The 19,308-nt window shown below is 41.2% G+C and overlaps 1 protein-coding gene across 3 annotated transcripts in view; it reads left to right on the top strand.

Annotated features, from left to right (window-relative positions):
- ABLIM1 (actin binding LIM protein 1) overlaps positions 1-19,308 on the top strand; it is a 140,180-nt gene that overhangs the window by 33,478 nt on the left and 87,394 nt on the right. For all 3 annotated transcript variants that reach the window (XM_058810511.1, XM_058810510.1, XM_058810509.1), the window contains exon 2: positions 10,945-11,079. In XM_058810511.1, the coding sequence (XP_058666494.1) occupies positions 10,945-11,079 (135 nt within the window). The remainder of the gene's footprint in view (positions 1-10,944; positions 11,080-19,308) is intronic.

The raw sequence follows: 19,308 nt of genomic DNA, 5'->3' as shown, positions 1-19,308 counted from the left end.
GGGTCATCCTTGAGCCCAGGGCACAGGATTGTGCCTGGATGGTTCTGGAATATCTCCAGTGAGGGACACTCCACAGCCCCTCTGGGCAGTCTGTGCCAGTGAAATGCTCTGGTCTCTCTCTCTTGTGTCTCCTGCTGTTTGTCCTTTCAGTGTTTGCTGCCTCTTGCTGTGTCTGTGTTTTTGCAGAGGTTCTCTGTGCTCCCCTGGTTCTGTTTCAATGTGCAGTGGGTCAGTTTTGCCATTTAATGAACTGGTTGGGTCAACAGTGACCAGCACAATCCCATCCTTGGCCTCCTGCAGCACCATCACTCCCAAAGCCCTGCTGGTTATGGTGACTACAACTGAGTGGAATAAAAAATTACGTGTTTGCTCTCCTTGGATGAGAATTCAAAAGGCAGCACTTCTATAGATAGAGTCTCGGCATAGTAAAATTGTTTAAAAATACATTAAGCTAGGGCAGAAAAATATTTTTCCAAAGGGAAGGTAGGAATCTTGGTAGGAAAGAATTTACAAGTTAGGATCATAATTTGGCCTGCTACTGTAAGACAGTCAATTATTTTGTAGAAAAATTAATGGATACCAGGGGACCAAGTTCCACTAATCAAAATGTCTTGTGCCCTTTGGGTGGGAGAAGCCAGGGAACAGGGAAGGAATTTTTTTTTTTTGTTCTGGGGGTAATCCATAACTAATTTAAAAAGGATTATTTATAACAAAGTTGGTTTTCCACCTAGAGGACAGTCAGTATCCCCAAAAGAATAATTAATCCTTGCCTTGGTTGAGCCTGGATGACTTTCAGGCTCACTAGGGATCTGTCTAAGGAGAACACTTAGGCATTGTCTTAAGCCTATTCTGTTCAGCAGAGTGTCTTGTTGAGTCTAATTGAATCACTGGGAATTAAAGCTAAGTGCTTCACTATTGTCCCAAAGTGGGACAATATTTTTAGAGGCTGTGTGATGTTTTTAAATAAAAAAGCTCATGTATTTTATTAATGGTGGTCATTTTGTGTTCTAAGAGACAACAAGAGAAATAATTCTGGATTTTATATGCACTGTTCATAAAGGGCTATAAACCCAGAAATTATAAAGCCTTGTGTCAATCAATTATGTACATGATCTATAATTAATATCAGCTGTTCAGAAGTGAAATGTTGGTGTTCTTATGCTATACAAGAGAAAAACAGGTTCTGTAAACACTCGCAAAAGGGTGGGTAACTCCCTAATTCCCACTGCTGTTGGTACCATTTCAGCATCATACATCACTGTAATCTACAGGGCAGTATTGTGGAGCTCTGTTTCAGTTCAGGATCTGGTTAAGAAGCAGTATCTTAAAATTATACCAAATTAAAGAAGTGATCCAAATAGAAATGAAGCCTTGCAGAACATTGAGTGGTAGTTTTCATTACTGCTGGATCGAACAAGAGTCAATTAATTACTTGTTTGTTCAAAGAAGCAGTTGCATTTATATTTTCTTTTCTCCAAAGGCACCTCAAAACAGGATTTGATGGATTTGAGGGTGTCTGCTTGCTATCCAGCAGTGGAGATGCCAGCCAGAGGAGCAGGCTGTGTTCAGGGTGTTGGTCAGTGCTTTCCCTGTGATAGTCCATTTACCATCTAACGTTAACACCTGATGGTCTTTAGGAGCACCATTATTTATTTTTTAATAGAAACTGAGTTCTATGCTGCAATGTTTTTGAGTGGTCTGGGTGCAAATGAGCACAGGGCAGGGCTTCTGAAATGTCTGGTTTATCAGCTCTGTACGTGGCCAGCTACCCTGGGAATCAGGAGCCCTGGGAAGATTTATGTTGCTCATTTCTGTGGTGTCTAGTTTTAGTCTGAGGCTGTGTAGCTCAGAAATGCCACAAGTGAGGGTGGTTCTGAATGATGGGCATTTACAAGGTCCTTGATTGAAGGAGAATTTCTTAGCACAGGGCACAGTGATTCTGTGGTTTAAAGGGGTTGGCTGAGGACAGGTCCCTGCAAGGGTCTTGTGAAAAAAACCCTTGGGGGGATTCGTGGTGGTAACTGAGAGGAGATTTTACCACAGATTCTGCTTTGAAAGCATCTGGGAGACAACTGGCCTATGTAGGTCAGTGTTCCTCCTCAGATAATCTCAGAATGAACAGTGGGAGAATTGATTATTAAAATTAGCATTTTTATATTGACTTACTTCAGAAGGAAATTTAATTCATTTTACTGCATGGAATGCTCATGCAGCCTCTGAAGAGGATGCAGAGGGGAACTGTGATGAGTTTGTTGCCAGAATCCCCACGTGGGATGCTGTTTGGGTAGCTGAGAGGCCTGATAGACATTTGAGTGCTATTATGGGAAACCACCACTCATCAGTAAGCCAGAATTTCCATGCTGTCTGGAAAAAGCAATTGTTTTTTCTGCTAACTTCAGCAACTGGCTTTCCTGTAGCCTTGAGGATCCTTCAGGACTTGCACTGAATAATTTGACACTTGTGTGTATTCATTGTTGTGAGTAAGGTTTTGATACTGGTCTTGATGATCCTTGTGGGTCCTTTTCACCTCAGACTATTCTGTGATATTTTTTAAAGGTAGAGACATCAAGTGATATGTATGAGATGGCTGCTCAGAGTATGCTGAGGAGCTCTTGAATTTCTGATTACCTCCATCCTATGTTAGAAAAATATCACTCTTTTGAAATAGTGAATGATCTTCTTGTGTCAGGTGTGTTGAAGGCATAACTCATTTTTTTGCCACTTACAAGGCTTATCAACAGTTACTACTGTTAGAGACTTGCAGATGTTGGGTATGAGAAGCAAATGTTTAGCCTGATCTTCCAGCCCTTCAGCAAGGAGTTTCAAAGGGTGAGTTGATTGTCTTGACCCTCAGTAAGTTGGTTGTGGAACCAAGTGCAGAGAACCTTGGTGGATGTGATGAAGATCCAGAAGGGCATTGCCAGAACATCAGATAAGACAGTCTGGATTCACTGTCTCTTTATCACCCAATTTTTATGGCGATCTGTCTTGTAAAAAATTACTCTGTACTACTGTAGAAATATGGCAGAATTAATTCACTTTGCGCCTCTCCCCTTTGGCTTGCTAACCACTAATCAGCAATCCATCTGTTAACAATTATGTTGAGTAATGCAGGAATGCAGGTTTTGATTCAAAGACTGGCTTGGCTCAGTCAACATTTGTTTGATCATCATCTGTTTCTCAGCATGTCTTAGTTTGCTGCATACTTCATTGCAAGGTTAGTGCCTTTTCATTACTGAAAATACTTCTAAAACTCCCCATTGCTTTTTCTCTCTAAGCTTAAAACAACAGCTGACCATATTCAGTTAAGAAGCTGTTCTTTACTCATCTTTGAAAGGATTATAATTTTCCTTAAGCAAATACAAACGTAATAATTTTGTCAGGTGCTTTTGTTCCTGCTAAGCATAGATGATGCTCCAGAATGTGCTTTTATTCACCTGCCAAGTGATCAAAGGCAAACATGTGTGGACAGACATGGCAGAAGCTCCTCCTTGCTGCTGTTTTAGAGAATGACAAACTCTTCTGAAGAGGCTCTGGTGCTTTTGTGGTGAGGAGAGCATCAGTGGAGCTGCTGCAATTTCCCTGAGCTGCAGAGCTGGGTTAGCACTGATGTGTTCACAGTTTCCAGGTGGCAAACTGAGAAACCTCTCAGGCTCCTGGTGGCTCCAAAGTAAAGTTGGGTATCCTGAGCTTCCTGTTCATGCCACATTCATGGGAATGTTCCCGGAGTTTTCACTGGGAAACTCTGAAAATTATGCACTAAAGCTATAAACTGTCAGAAACTGTGGTGAAATCACCAGTGTCCAGATAAGGATATAACCCCGACATAAACACATCCTAATTTTATCTCTCAACTACTATCAAAGGCTTGGAAAACTGGATCCACCAAACACATTTCTTTTAATAGCAAAACCATCACAGTTACATTGTTTTATTTTGTCTGTGTTGGAGAAGGTGATCTTTTTTCAGATAGGATCAAGCAGGTGCTGGTGTTAAATATTTCACTTAATACTGAACCATTCATATGCATAAATCTTTATAGGGCTGAGGCCTTAGGCCCTGATCTTGTATGCTGTTCTGTGGGGAGTTAATTGCATTATCAAAGCTTGAGCTAGAAAAAGAGGCGTGGGAGGAGGATAGGAAACAGCAGGAAAAAGAGAGAGAAAATAAGCATGCTTGCTCTTGTGTTCTGAAACTTTGAAATAATTGTGATTTTTTTTTCGGTGCTGTATTTTTAAAGGTCATTATTTCCTCACCTTTCTTCACATTTGAGTGCATGGCATAAAGCTTTTTATTTTCATTTGGAAATAACACAGGAGTTGTCTCTCACTGATTTCACATTACAGTTGTTAATATTTTGGGTTATTGCCTGGCACTTGTATCTCTAAATATTTGTATTTAATTCTTTTAGCTGCTTCAGCTCTATCCATAGGTTATGTATATCTAAAAATATGAAAGTATTTCGTACTGGGTGCGCTGGCCAGCCCACTGTGCTCTCCTGTGGGTTTGAGTGCCACACCTCACCACCACCAGGGCACTGATTCTGCCAAAGGAGCTGCTGCACTGCCATGGTCCCTTCTGCATCTGCTGTTTTCAGCAGCAGATGAATTGTAAGGAAAAATAATACTACTTTATGGAAAATGTGAGAAAACATTTTAAAACTGTGGCAAAAAGTGACCAAGTTAGAGATTATTTTTTCTACCTTGTTTTAAAAATAGGTATTCTGGATATCTGTAGACAGCACAAATAATTTTGAGACAAATTGGCACACTGTAGGAGTGATACAGATAAATTTGCAGGAAGAAAGAGCTTTATAATGCTTCTTCAGATCTGATTTGAATGGCAGTAGTATGAGCCAGCTGCAGTCCAGGATTTCCCCTTAGGCTTTCTCATACATGTGTAGGCAAGCAGCTCCCTGGTATCTCTTCATGGGAGTGCCTCCTTCCAGGATTTCCTGGAATTCCTGAAGATCCCTGTCAGATACCTGTGGCTGATGACTGCAGTAATATCTTTATCAGTCCCTGGCAGCTGGGAGGTTTGATTTCCCTCTCAGGCACTGCTTGGTCACCTTTCCTGATAGGATTCTTACAGATTTGAGATTCAAGAACTGAGTCTGCAGATAAGCAAAATGACACTGCATTTTCACCCCTTCTTTTAAATAGATATTTCAGTACCTCCTTAGTCTCCACTGTGCTTTTACAAAAGAGTAATTCCTTGGAGACTCTCTGGGGTATAGACAGACAGGCTTTACAAACTGGGGTTACAGGCTCTTATCTCTGAAAGAAACACAAAAGATGGGAGAAAATTACTTCTCTCTTTACAATAGAGCATGGAGGAGGAGTGATAAGGGAGATTGCTTTCTTGAACTTGATTCTCTGGTGTCTCCAGCATCTTTCAGCTCAGAAAATATTTTTTCCCAGCTTGTCATCCTGTGCACAGTGCCCACCAGCCTCCCTGTGTCCTGTCCCAAGGCAGGGGCTGCCCAGCTGCATCAACAGTGGAGCTGCTTGGCACCATCAAACAATGAGGGAATTTTGGTTTTAAACCTTCAAGTTTTGAACTAAATTAGTTAAGAAACCAGAGCCTGTGGGGGCACAGTTTGTGGTAATTTGGAGTGGGCATGTGGGACCCTCATCCCCAATGGGCACAGTGTGAGCAGCACTGACAGCAACGAGCCAGGGAGTGCCCAGGGCACTGAGCAACCACCACAGGGAGCAGAGGGCACACAGGGGCAGTGCATCAACAGGAGGGGATAAAAGGTTGGGCTGAAGAACAAGAAGGGCAGGTGCTTGCAGCCTGCTGAAGTGGTCTGGTGATGCTCTGTATGGGTTGAAGCTTTCTGGCATTGTATGGTGACACTCTGTGTATCGTGGCCATCTCAGCTGTGACATGTGCTGTGACAAAATCTCCAAAGCCATGTCAGGTAACACAGAGATGGGCAGCACAGAGAGAGTTGTCTGTAGAAAGCTTTGGTTGCATTTACTGCTGTGGCAATCTCAAGCACAGTCCTTTACTTTTATTGCTAGAAGCAGAAAGAAGTGAGGAAATTTTAAAACAGGCAAAGAACTTGAAGTAGTTTCACACCATTACATCTGTGCTTTATTTTTTTTCTCCTCAATTCAGTCTCCAGCCAAGAAAACACAGTAGCTGAAAATCAGCATTTCAGAGAACATGCTGCCTCTGTCAGGCCACTCCTGAGATATAAATGAAAATTGCGTGACATTCTGAGAATCCCCTTGCCCTTGCTGCAGTGAGCACAGCCTTTTCTCAGTGCTGTGCAACAGAGCCCAGAGGTTGTGGAGCTAAAAGGCACAGAGATTCTGTATCCTGGCATAAAGCTTGAAGTTACATATGCTACAACATGGGTAGGGTTGGCTGAGCACAGCTTCAGGTTTATTTGTAGAGGTATCCATGCAAATGGAAAAATGATAAAAATTCACTTTTAAAAAGAGCAGTAGCTCATATTATCGTCACTTTTAAATGTAGAGGAAGCTTTTTTTTTGAGTAGAACTGAACTAAAAATAACTTTCTTTGACTCCACCTTGCAGCATTCCCATAGCAAGGTGTTTCCCAGAAGCTTTTCTGACTTCTGACTTAAAAACCAAGGTACTTCCTGGCTTGCAGCAGATCCATGGACTCTTGACTTAAAAACCAAGGTACTTCCTGGCTTGCAGCAGATCCATGGACTCTTGCCAGCAAGAATCTGCAGCTAACAATCCCTTAGCTTGAGCCTTTGATTTCCTAACAGTTCTGTGTTCAGTGGGAGAATCATCAATAAAGAAGGCTGCAGTATTTATTTTCATTGTTTTCTCTATCTCTTTATTCAGCTGCTTACTCTTGAGCTAGTTGCTGTAATTTCCATTTCAGAAAGGTTTGTTACAAATACTGAGGTCTAATTTCTAGCTGATGCAACAAAAAATAATTGTTTTTAAACCCTCAGACAATGATCTGCTGTAAAGAAAGCACCCCAGCAGAAGAGTCTTCAACTTTGCACAGTAAATTAAGTCTTTAATTTTGCACAGAAAATGCCTTTGGTTTCTCATATGAACATTGGGTTGTGGTCTTTTCTGTCTCTTTTTGTTTTTAATTATTTCTTTGCAGGTCTGGGATTATTTTGAGATGTTTAGATAAAATGCAGTAACAAGTACTCTCAAGCTGTGGGAGCTGCTTTGGATTTACATCCATATAGTGCAGTTGCAAAATGTAATGAAATCAACATTGCTTGTTTCACAAGGAAACATAAGGAATGACAAAAATAATGTTGTTGTTAGCACAAAGCAAAACTCCAGTGACAAAGACTGTTTTCCTCACAGCTGAAGGTGCTATTGATTCTTTTCTGTTCTTTTTATTTCGTCCTGACTTAAATTATGTAATCCAGACTTCCTAGTTGTCCCAGTCAGTGTATGTGTTACTCTGGGTAAATTGGATATTTAATGGGACATTGATGTGTCTTATTTGAAGCCTAAATGAGTTCAAGAAAGCATTAATTATTCATTGATTATTCATTTAAGCTGGTCTCGAGTAGAAGTCTCAACCTAGCTTGTCTTAAAAAGTTTTTCTTTGTGTTTTTCTGACCAGAGATTTTATTCATTAATAAAAAATAAAAGTCTTTAGGCAGTGCCCAGCACAAAAGCACCCATGCACCTTGTCATGCTAGTTGGGCTGAACTGGGATGTGACAGCTTTGTGTGGAGACAGGTTTCAGTTCACATCCTTAAACTGGAGCTGGCAAATACTTAACCTGAGTTACAGTTACTGAAGACACAGAGAAATTAAAACATTCAGGTAACTTAATTTTAATTTTAGGTCCCAGGCTCAATGACTTAGCTGAACTTAACTGCATGGCTTTATTCCTTTTGGGTTAGGGGACATCATCCAAAGAGCCCAGATACCTGTTGTGGAGCAGGGGTTGGAATCTGGGTTATCCAGATTCTAAATCCATGTCCTGTCAGTGATAATACTGTCTGGAGTCTGTTGTAATTGTCTCAGACACGATCTAGAGCTGCCTTATTACATCATGTGCAGTCTGGGATGCCTGAGAAGATACCCTGCAGTTGTGGTGGGGAGGGTTGGTGCAGCAGAGCCTGAAATAGGGACTCTCTCAAGGTGGGAAATTCCTGCCAGGAGATGAAGCCAGCTCCTCACTCTGACCTTTTCAGACCCAGAGCAGCTTAAAACTGACATGTCCAGTGAGCTGACTGGACTTGAGTCAGAAACATACCAATAAACTGCTTGTAAAGGTATTTCTCTTTGTTTTTTCTTTAATTCCCTGTTGAGTCCTCCCTGGTGACTGTGAAAGGTCACCTCTGCCAGTGAACAGCCTTGCGTGTGTTGCGTGCATCCAAAGGAAAAAGCTTACAGGCAATTCCTTGCAGGAGGGTGAAAGTCAATTATTCAATTTTGACCTACAATGCTAAATGGAGGCCAGTAAGACAAGCACCATAATTAGCTTCACTTAAGAGATCAGTCTGGAAATAGCAACTAACAGTATTTGTATTCATTTAAATGGCTTTAAAGGCAGAACTGGAAAGAAGCTGCATCATTGGACCAGCCTTGAAAATAGTTATTTACTCTGCTGTAAAGAGCAGAGGCTTGTGTTTCAGATCAATACCAGAAGATCTGGAACCTGGTGTGCAGAATGTCAGAGTGTCCTACACATGTGAGATGGAATAAGCAGAATATTGCAGGTACAGATTTAACATTGCACCATATAAACCTTAGAGAGCATTTTCCCAAATTCTTTATCCATTTCCTCTTGTGAGCAACTTTAAAAGTCCACACTATTAACTTCAACTTTCATCAGGCCCATCTCAGGCTGTATGGGTCTGATAGGGAATTTTGCTCATAATAATTTAATTAGTTAACACTCTTCCCTGTGTTTGTTTTTTATTCTTTCTTTCTTTCTTTCTTTCTTTCTTTCTTTCTTTCTTTCTTTCTTTCTTTCTTTCTTTCTTTCTTTCTTTCTTTCTTTCTTTCTTTCTTTCTTTCTTTCTTTCTTTCTCTCTCTCTCTCTCTCTCTCTCTCTCTCTCTCTCTCTCTCTCTCTCTTTCTTTCTTTCTTCCTTCCTTCCTTCCGACACTTCCTTCCGACACTTCCTCCCTCCCTTCCTTTCTTCCTTCCTTTCTTTCCTATATATTTCCTTGGTTGCCAGTGAATAGTTTTGTTTGTAATAATAACTTCCAGTCCAGAAACAGTATTGCAGTGCAGACTATTAGATGAGGTTCACTCAAGGTAAGGCATTCAGTGAGCTTTTACTCCACTGGAGCTGCTAATTGAAATACTGGTTGGCATTACCCACTGAATTCTGTTCTCCAGGATGGGCTGAATAACTGCTCAGGGGAAATAGTTTAAGTGAGGCTACCAGAAAAAAAGGTATTAAAAACATTGAGCTTGAGTAGAAGAATTCAACCATTTTCTTTGAAGTTTGGGGTTGGAGATATGAGTGGTGATAGGAAGAAAAGCATAACAGTTACCATATTAGGCTGGCTGGACTTATAACAGAAATTGCTTAGAATATTTTTTTATTCTCTCTTCTTGATTCTGTTACTCCCCTAATCACATATTCAGCTTTTTTATTATTAATCTTGTATTTATGTAATGCAAAATGATAGCAGCATTTCTTCAGTAAGGCATTTATAAGGGAGAATTATATAAAAAGACTTCATGGAGCTTTTCCCTTAGAAATCCACTGAAGAAGGGGGGGAATCTGGTGCAGTAAAATGAGCAAGGTATCTGTTATATTGCTGCATAAGCAGTAACCTGAAAAACAGCATAGTCCTGGCTGGGGTGATGCCAGGAAGTGATCAGGAAAGGAAAAGATCTCGAGAAAATTCTGAAGATGTTTTCCAGTGACAGTGAGAGTGATGTATCAGCACTCAGTCCTGTGCAGGCCAGGAAAAGTAGGACAGGAGTGGTATAAAGACAGAGGTGTGGGCAGAGGTGTGTTTTCTCTGAAATGTTCTGATGAGCACCACTAGTTTGAGAACAATATTACAAGGAGAAAGGCTTCCTACTGCTAGAATGGGATGTGGGAGGGAGAATTGAAGGAACATAGGTTTGTTTGGGAACATTCTGGGTAATGCTTTCCACTTCAAACAGTTCAGTTGAGATGAAATCTTGCTCCAGCTTACCCATGCACTTCTGTTAGGGTCCCAAGCTGCCACATCTGAAGAGAAAGTTAAAGATGTTTTACAGAAGCCAAATGTGCAGCAATTAAACTTTTATTACAACAATGAAATCCACAAACTTTTCCTGTTCCTATCCAAGCTCTGCTCTGGGTGGTTAGGTGATTACCAGTGCCTGGAATTATGTCTCCCTGACAATATTGCAAATACATGGGTAGTTTCTGCCTATTCATAGTATCTCTAATTTGCATGCAGAGAGTAATTTCTGCCAGAATTGATGGGATTAGAGACAAATAATATTGGCTTCTTTTCTCTTCAGGAGTGCTTTCCCTGCATTAGGTATCTGCTGTAGCAAAAAGGAGATGTTTGTAGTTTATTTTTAGTGTAGCCATTTGCATACACACTATCTGGTTCATCTGGTTTCCCAGAACTTGTTTTGGAATTGCTTTTCTTCCATCCTTTTTGCTTGGGTTATGTACCTTCTTGGATTAAATTAATTTGTGCTTTCCTTGTGTGCTCATCCAATGGTTTGTACACACTTGTGTTCTAGGAAAGAAAATGGCAGTGGCACTGACACTGTGGAGGGAGTTTTTCCTCATCCTTCTGTAGCAGCCTCAATGGAAAGAAGCAGCAGCTGATGTGAATGTCTTAAATTACTGATTTATAAAAAGACTATATTGAAATAAAATGGTGGTAACTCTTCAGATGAGCATAAAATGTGGCCAGATACATGGTGTAAAGTGTCTGGGAACACAGAGTTTTGGATAGGAGAAAATACTCCTTGTTTGGGTTGAAATATTTTTTGTTTGTTTTCTTTACAGTGGCCCATCCTCAGGAGCCCCACCACCCCTCTGAGAAGCCAGTCATCCACTGCCACAAGTGTGGGGAGCCCTGTAAAGGTGAAGTGCTCCGAGTTCAAGCCAGACACTTCCACATCAAATGCTTCACCTGCAAAGGTAAAACCTGGATATTTATGTGTTAGAAATTACTCCATTTGTGCAAATGTGCCTTGGACCACTGATGGGAGGCTGTGCTTCCTGCCAACATGCCATTAAAAATATTCTCTTTGTTCAGTACCTGAAGGATTTGAAGGTGGGAAGGGTAAAGAAAGGTGGTGATACTTAGGAAAATTCTATCTTTTTGTAATTTTGGCCTAAGTGCTTTTTCAAGGATCTGGAATTTTTTAAAAACTCTTGATAGCAATGACTGTTTTTCATTAGGGATAGTTATGAAAATTAAGGTCCTTTGTACTCAATTTACTGCTGAAAGTACCTGCTTTCAAAAACCCACCAGAAATGTTCTGCAAAGGTGTTCTAAGGCTCTGTGCCATGGAGCTGCCTTGGGAATGGGAGTAGTGCTGCCCATCCCACAGAGGGAGGACCTGAGAGGCTCTTGGCACCTCCAGCTCATGCCACTGAGCCCTCTGTGACCACAACAAAGACTCACTGTGTTTTTTTACAAAACAGAGGTTTAATGAAGCATTAAATAATTGTAAAACTATGCTTTCTGAATTCATTGCCTTTGAAGATGGGTGCCACGGAGCAGGAGGCAGCCCTGGCTCCTTCATGGAGTTTCTGTTTAATGAGCAACAATGCAGAGTTGGCTGAATTGAGTAACCACAAAACGTGGGATGAAAGGTGAGAATAAGGAGAAATGCCCAGGTCCGTGTGCAACCACTGTCTGCCACATTCAGTCCCAGCTCAGCACAGGGTAGATACAGCATAGAAAGGGATTCAGGCTCCAGGTGAATGTGGCACAGCTGGTGGCAAACATGGAGAAAGGTGCTGGAATAAATCCGAGTAACTGGGCAAGTAAAGCACAGCAGCGGAACCAATACCATGTAGTTTTTCATTTCTATTAAACCCAAGTTATCTTTTCTGAAAGTCCATATCTAGCTTGTATACTTCAGATTCAGACTTTGAATAGTGTCTCCAGCCCAGTTCCTGAGTTTCAGTTATATTTTTTATGTTCCAAATGTGGGTGGAATACTTGTGTGGTTGCTCTGTTCTTCTGCTTCCTGAATATATGGAATATAGCAGAAAATAGAACTAGTTGTTTTCCTATGTTATTAATGGTTTTCTTTAAAAGGTCACTTGAGTTATTTGTATGCTGAAAAATCAGTGTCTGGAATCTAAGAAATTGTTTATTAACTGTGGTTTTTAGTTAGATACAGCTTGATAACTTAAAAAATGCTTACCTTTCACCTAGATATTAACATATTTTGTCTGTGCCAGTCTGGAGTGGCACCAGCCCATCCTAGAGGGCACCGTGGAGCTCAGTCTGCCCTATTTCTGGAATGCTTGGGGAAATGCATCTCTCTGTCTCTCTATTACAGCTGCTGTATTTCAAGCAGTACTTGATGCCATATAATCCTTGAGCAGTTCAAAACCAGCAACTATTTGTTTATTTTCTTGTTCCTGTCCATACTGAGTAGTGGTCTCAATTTACAGAAGATACTGGATTAGGATATTTTCAGCATCAGGCCACCTGAGACCCTTTGAGGCACAAAGGACAATGGTAATTCAGGCCAGGCAGCAAACAGAGTCCTTAGGAACTCCTGATAAAGAAGTGGGCAGATGGAGCAGGGCTTTGGAATTGTTGTCCTGATGAATGCACCACATTAATCTTGCTTTTTTTAGGAGGGGTGAGGTCTACTTTCTTCTTTCTCTTGTGTTTTAGTTACTTACTCATAAGCTGCTTTTGTGCTTTGACTATTCTGTTGCAAGACTGGATTTACTAGTATAGTTTTTCTGGTTTTGTTCTTTCCTTCCCTAGAGGAATGTCTCAACTTATTGTAGCTTCTGTTTACGATGACAGTTTAAGATTCTGTGATAATATTGACCTTATGAGTGCTTGCATGGAGATCATCAGAGAAGGGAGAGCTGTAGAAATAATTCTTGCTGGGGGAAATGAAACTATGATTTGTACCATTAGCTTGTTAAGGAAATGGAGGAAAGTAAATCCAGTTTGAACTGAGAAGGGCCAGAGCTGAATGTTGGAGACTTTTCTCATGCTGTTCATTCAGTCTGTGCCTTATTAGTTGGGTTTGTTATCTGAGTGTTATCTTTTTAGAGTTCATTTGTCTTCACAAGGAGAAAGGAAAGGGTTGTGTATAGGAGGTTACTCCAAGTTCTGTTCTGAATGTTTTACCTGAGCTGACTGCAACTCTACAGCAGGTGGAGTTAGACCCCCCCTCAGTTTATAAAGTGTGTTATGCAGCAAAACCAACACATACTGGGACCAGGATGTATCAGCTGCATCCACAGGTGGCTTAGTTATCTTTTCTTTTTTGTATACTAAACTTTGCTCTTGAGACTGCAACTCCCATCATGAAAGACTTGAACAAGCTCACACTTGTCTGTTTTCATACCTGCTGAAAGTGTTTGAACTTTTACCCACAGACTTAGAAGATGTGGGAAAAGTCCATTTCTTGATAAGGCTGTCATAGAGTCACAGAGTTTGTGTGATCCTGTTCTTTGCTCTGTCTGACATTCCTTTTTATTATTGACGTCCACGCTCTCAACTTCGCTTTTACATCATACTGTTAAGTGTATTGGATGTGCTTGTAGTGCTGCTCCCCTAGGCTGTGTCAAAGGCTCTTAGGCACTCCATGAGTGCTTTGCATGCATGTCAGTGGTGGCAGTGGCACTGCAGGAGCATGGTGACTTTCATCTCCATGAGCATCAGCCAGCTCAGGACAGGCTCGTGCGTCACATAACGAGAGCAGGCAGCCGCCCTCCCTCCCCAGGAGCTCTGTCCATCTCTGGGATCTTTCTAAGAACAGAGGAGCTGCTTCCTGCCAGAGATGACCAGTAAAACCTGCACTGACTGACGTGTTCCCTTGGCCCCAGATAAGATGGAGCTGGCTGGGGTTTGCCTTGGAGAGCCCTGTGTCTCCAGCTGCTGGGTCCTATCTGCCGGCCGCTTCTATTTGTGGCTCCTGACAAGAGCTGATAGGAAAACAAAAAGGCTGAAAATGGTGTGGCTGTCCCCAGGAAGGTGAGCTCTGCCATCCTCCTGATAGGCAAAGAATTTCAGGCAGGCAGCAGCTGACTGGGAGCTGGAGTTAACAGGGACAGAGGAGGAATAAGAGACATTTAGCAGTGCCACTCCAGGAACAGCATTCAGAGCAGTTGTCTTTGGCTGTTTCCTGACAAAGTCCCTTACCTTGCCAGGGAATTACACTGGTTTGTGTTAAAAATGCAAATTCAATAGGATTCTGCATTACCTCCTGGTGTAATAAATAAGCTTTAAGGTCTGTTTTAGCAGGAGTGCATTACTCTTACCAGTCCACATTGTTAATCTTTACAAGGCAATGGAAGCAGCAGGCTGAGAGAAGGTTAGATGAGGAGGTTGAGCTGGAGACATCATTGAGTTTGTCTGAAATAAACATTACCATTAACAAGAATTAATTAGTGGCTTATGAAGAAGTAAAAGTTTTTCTTGTAAGCATCTATGTACATGAATAACTTTTCTGCAAAAACTAAGACTACTCACTGCAATGCTGTTCCATATGTAAATGTGTGTGAGATCAGGCCCTAAATTACAATGTGCATGAGCAGAGATTTTAATATCTCAATTTAAATTGTGATCTGATACAAATGATCATTTTCTGCCATTGTCAGTTGATTACAGTTCACTTTACCCTATTGCATGTACTAGCAGAGGAAACTTGGAGGCTAGCAAAATTGCTATAATAAGGCTTTATTATTAAGCCTGTGATTCATCTTTTGGGTTAGAGGGAAAAGCTGGTTTGAGTACACTGTATTGCTTAACAGAAAAAGCTTTAAGCTGTCATAGTAACAATGTAAAAGTTTCCATAGCTTGATTTTGGTGCATGTAGAGATTGGCTGAATTATCTTAGCAAGATATTGTAGTGTTTGTGGTAGGAATGTTTCAAATAGTAGATTTGTGATGTCATATATGAATTGTAAAACTTAGATTTTTTTTAGAGAAATGTAGACTAAACAAAAATTTAATCTCATAATTAAGCAATCCTGCCATAAGAATATGGATGGTGTCCTTAAGTTTTTTAGTCCTCACTATCACAGAATCCTGGAATGGTTTGGGGTGGGAGGGACTTTAAAATCATGACAGTCCAGCCCCTCTGCTGTGGGCCAGCTTGCCAGATCACTAGAACAGGTTGCTCAAAGCCCTGTCCAGCCTGGCCTTGAACACTTCCAGGAATGGGATATCTGCAATTATGTGGAATAAAGGTCAGGTGGAAATGTTTCACTGTGTATCAGTATTTCACATGCTACAGTGATATCAAATATCAAAAGGCAATTACCTGCTAATAATCTTGCTAATTATAAGGCAAAGCCAAGTCTTGGCATCCAGGAAGCATTCCACAAACCTAGAATATTCCACAGGAAAAAACCATTAAGCTTCTATTTAGACATTGTTATAAATCAGCATAAAGCAGTTTCTTAATTATGAAATAAATGTGGTTATTTTCCTCTCTTCAGTTAGATGTCTCTGGAGCTTAACTTGCAGAATCCTCAGTGGTATGTTCAGGTTCCAGGCACAGGTCTGGGATTTTTGTGTGATGACTTTTCAAGGCTACACCATCTGCAGTTCAGTGAGCCTGACAGGGAGGGGGGAGGCTTCCTCAGTTTAGATTTTGGGATGCTCTGTAATCCTTTGACTTTGAACCGAATCTTCCTCCCTTGAAGAACTGGGAAGAAGTCAGGGTCATGTAAGCAGACACTATATCAACAGGTTGGAATGTGTTTTAAATCATTAGTTCTTTGACCTTTGATCTGTCATCAGATTCCTTCAGTGGCAGCAGGAGGAGGCTATAAATAGTTCAGTGTCAGGGAAAGTTTAAATATGAGGCCATTCTTGTAGTAGATGTCCAATGCACTGTTTGAAAAGATCTCTGCATTTTCACAAATTCTTCTGGAACAGAAACTGATGTGTGGATGTGATAACACACATGTGGGTAGAGCGTGCTCCTTCCTGAGCATCATGAAATTATACGAGGTCACTTGAAGCTCTGAATCACCAAGATCCAGGTGGAAATGGGAATCTGTTCTTTCAAGGAAGCTAACAGAGGTTAAAGTTTCTCCCATGGCAGGGAATGGAGTTCAGATGGGAATTCATGCATTCAGCTTGATGTGAAATCAAACCTCTGTGCAGCTGTGAGACTAATTGCCATTTCTGCATTTACATATCTTAGCTGCTGGGTCTTGAAGACTGTTCTTCTTGCAGTGTTCTTCTGGCATTTCACTTCAGGTTCAGCTTCTTCCCATTCTGAAGTGGATCCTTACTTTTCTCTTGGGGTTAGAATACTATTAATGACAAGTGATTGGTACCAATCTTAGTTTTGGGCTTGAGGTCTCTTCAGAGACCAAACATTTGACAGGAAATGAAATTAATTGCACTACTTGGCTGATACTGATGGATGCTGACAGATGCCATGTCAGATTTTAAAAAGCTCCAGGATCCCTTTGGAAGTAGAGGAGCAGCAGGATGATTAACAGGTGCCTGATGAGCAGGGCAGAGCATCCTTACAAAAATACAGAAAGTTTCTTGGCTTTGTGGTCAGTGCATCCTTCATTTGCTTTTCTTGGATGAGGTTTGGCTTTGTTCTATCCTTAAACTCCTGGTTTGCTTATTTAAAATCTTATTAGAGAGATGTTTCCTCTAGATAGTTACAGTCAAGCCATCTGAGGCTAAGCTTTGACATTTTTCCACTGATTGCCTTTTCTCCAAGGTTCATTTCCCACAGACCTGTAAATGACTTTGATCTCCATCTCGTGCTTAATGTGAAAGGTATTTTAAATGGTTGAATGATTCCTGCCATTGTTTCCATCCTGGTGCAAAAACCACTGATATTTCAGTGGGGCAGTGGGGAAGCTGTCACGTTGCTGCACCACATACAGCTGCTGTTTGCTTGCTGTTGAGCTCAGGTATGAGCTGCTGGCTGCTGGATTGCTAGAAAGACTGAAAATCAGACAGGAGCAACTCCCAGTGCTGCATTTTTTGTGTCTGCAGTGCTGGAGACTGAAGGCAGGGTCATGGCATTGGTTGGGAAGCTGACCAAGTTAAAACTGAGCTCTTCTGAGACTCAGAATTCACTTTGGTTTCAGCTGAGTGAATGCTTGCATTGAATGCCCAGGGATTCCAGTCAGGTGCCCCACTGAGAGCTACCTGTGACACGGTGACAGCAGCACTCAGGGGGGTGCAGGCAGGGATTTCTGAGATAGCTGAGGTGGAGCATCAGGGATTTCCATGGGAAGAGGAGAAAGGCCTGACTGGAGGCTGGAGGATGCTTCCCAAGGGGATCTCCGACCAATTTAGGAGAAGAAGGGAGAAATAAAATCTTGTCTTTTGCTCAGGAGGTGTTTCAGCTGCTAAAGCTTTCCTCTACCTGATGCCAAGCATCATAAAAGCAGATTTTAAGGTCACCTGTATTTGTTCCATGGTCATGTACTTTGACTTAGCAGCAAGTTTCTTTTGTCAATCTGCTGAAATGAGAAGAGATTCCAGAACCACTGGACATAAAATAACTTCAATCAAAATGCATCTCTCATCAGTGGATGACAGAAAAAAATCTCCAGTGACAGGAGTGTGACAAATGGTCACTGGGATCTCTGTTACAGCTTTTGCAAACTGCTGGATGCATTTCTTACTGGTGCCTTGCAATCTCCCTGACAGGGTAGGGCTGCAGCACAGCTTCTGAGATTTACTGTTCTATCTGCTTTTCTGATGATGCTTGGATGAATATTCATTCTTTAAATGAATAATGCCATCAAGAAAAGTGTTGGTAAGAGGAGTAAAAGGCAGAAGGAGACTTGGTTAATTTGAAATGCAGAAACTTTAAACTCTAATAAGAACTTGAACCTTGCTTTCGTCAATATGGGATTTGTTAAACTCTTATGTGGAAAAGAAAAAAGAAACAGATTTTCCCTGTGTATTTTTTTGGATGTAGGTGATAAACTGAAACATTTCCAAATTCCTTTCTACCTTCAAACAAGAGATCCCTTATGTCCTAAGAATAACTGTTGCATGACTATTGCCCTGCTTGAAAACAGCACCATTATTCCATGAAGCTGAAAAATACAAGAAGGAAATAAAACCCCAACAGGAAATTGAATTTGCACCTTATTTAATGCACAGTAACAAAGTAGATGATTAGAATTTTCTTAATGAATAGCACTCACTTCTGCAGACTGAGAGCCCAGATTCACAGACTCTCCTGTGTGGGTTTTTTTCCTTCAGTGCTGGAACAATTTTTACTTAACATAAACATGGAGTTCAACTCTCCCTGACAGTAAGGCTATGGAGATCCTAAATAATGCTCAGTAGGATCAAATTCTGCTTTTGTTCTCTTTGAAAAACTCTGATCTCTTCATTTTTGTCATCACCATTAAAACTTGAAGTGACTCACCTTAAGAATGGCCCAGGTCCCTGGATCCACAGGCAGCTGGATTGCTCCTGCCCAGCCCAGATTTCCATGGCAGACCCTGGAGCTCTGGGAGCTGACAGCAGCCCTGGCAGTATCTCCAAGCTTTTTGTGCTCCAAGGATGCAGAACAGGAGCTCCAGAGAGTAGCTGAAGACAGAAGAAGCTGGTGGGTGGGTGTTTTCCTTGCAGTGGGAGGTAGAACTGTGCTCCAGCTTATTGCATTCACAAGAGAGGCAGGATAGTTTGTTTGGAATATGAAATTCTTTGATATACAGAGAGAAAAGCTGAGTTCCTCCAATAGCTTTTGAAGGTAATGGTTTCTTTTTTCATTTAAAGAAAAATGCTGTTTTTGTTTTTGTTTTTGTTTTTTTTTTTTTGTCTCTATGCTTGTGGTACCTTAGGGAGCAGAAATGCTCCCCAGAGTCTCCTGTTTCAGAAGGAGGGTTTTGGTCATGAGAAACAGAATTTCTCCCATGTTACTGAGCAGGAAGGATATTGGGGAAATGCTTTTCTTTTGTAGAACTGTATCTCTGTGATGGATGTTTACAGAATGCCTCTTGCTTTTTGCCTTCTCAGACATGATATGTGCATCACTATTGGCTCCACAAAGTAATTCTTTCATTTTTCCCATCCGTATAGGAATAAAATAGTTTTGTGTTTACAGTTAACTGCCATCATTTAGGTATAAATTTTTCTTTGATGACATGCTATGTGTACCACAGCAGTTGCATAGATCACACCATCAGAATGAGCTGTACATATGTAGAGTTCAC

The sequence above is a fragment of the Ammospiza caudacuta genome, chromosome 9 (genome assembly GCF_027887145.1).
Source record: "Ammospiza caudacuta isolate bAmmCau1 chromosome 9, bAmmCau1.pri, whole genome shotgun sequence".
NCBI lineage: Eukaryota > Metazoa > Chordata > Aves > Passeriformes > Passerellidae > Ammospiza > Ammospiza caudacuta.
The sequence above is the reverse complement of the archived record's forward strand: the minus strand, read 5'-3'. Positions and strand labels throughout refer to the sequence as shown.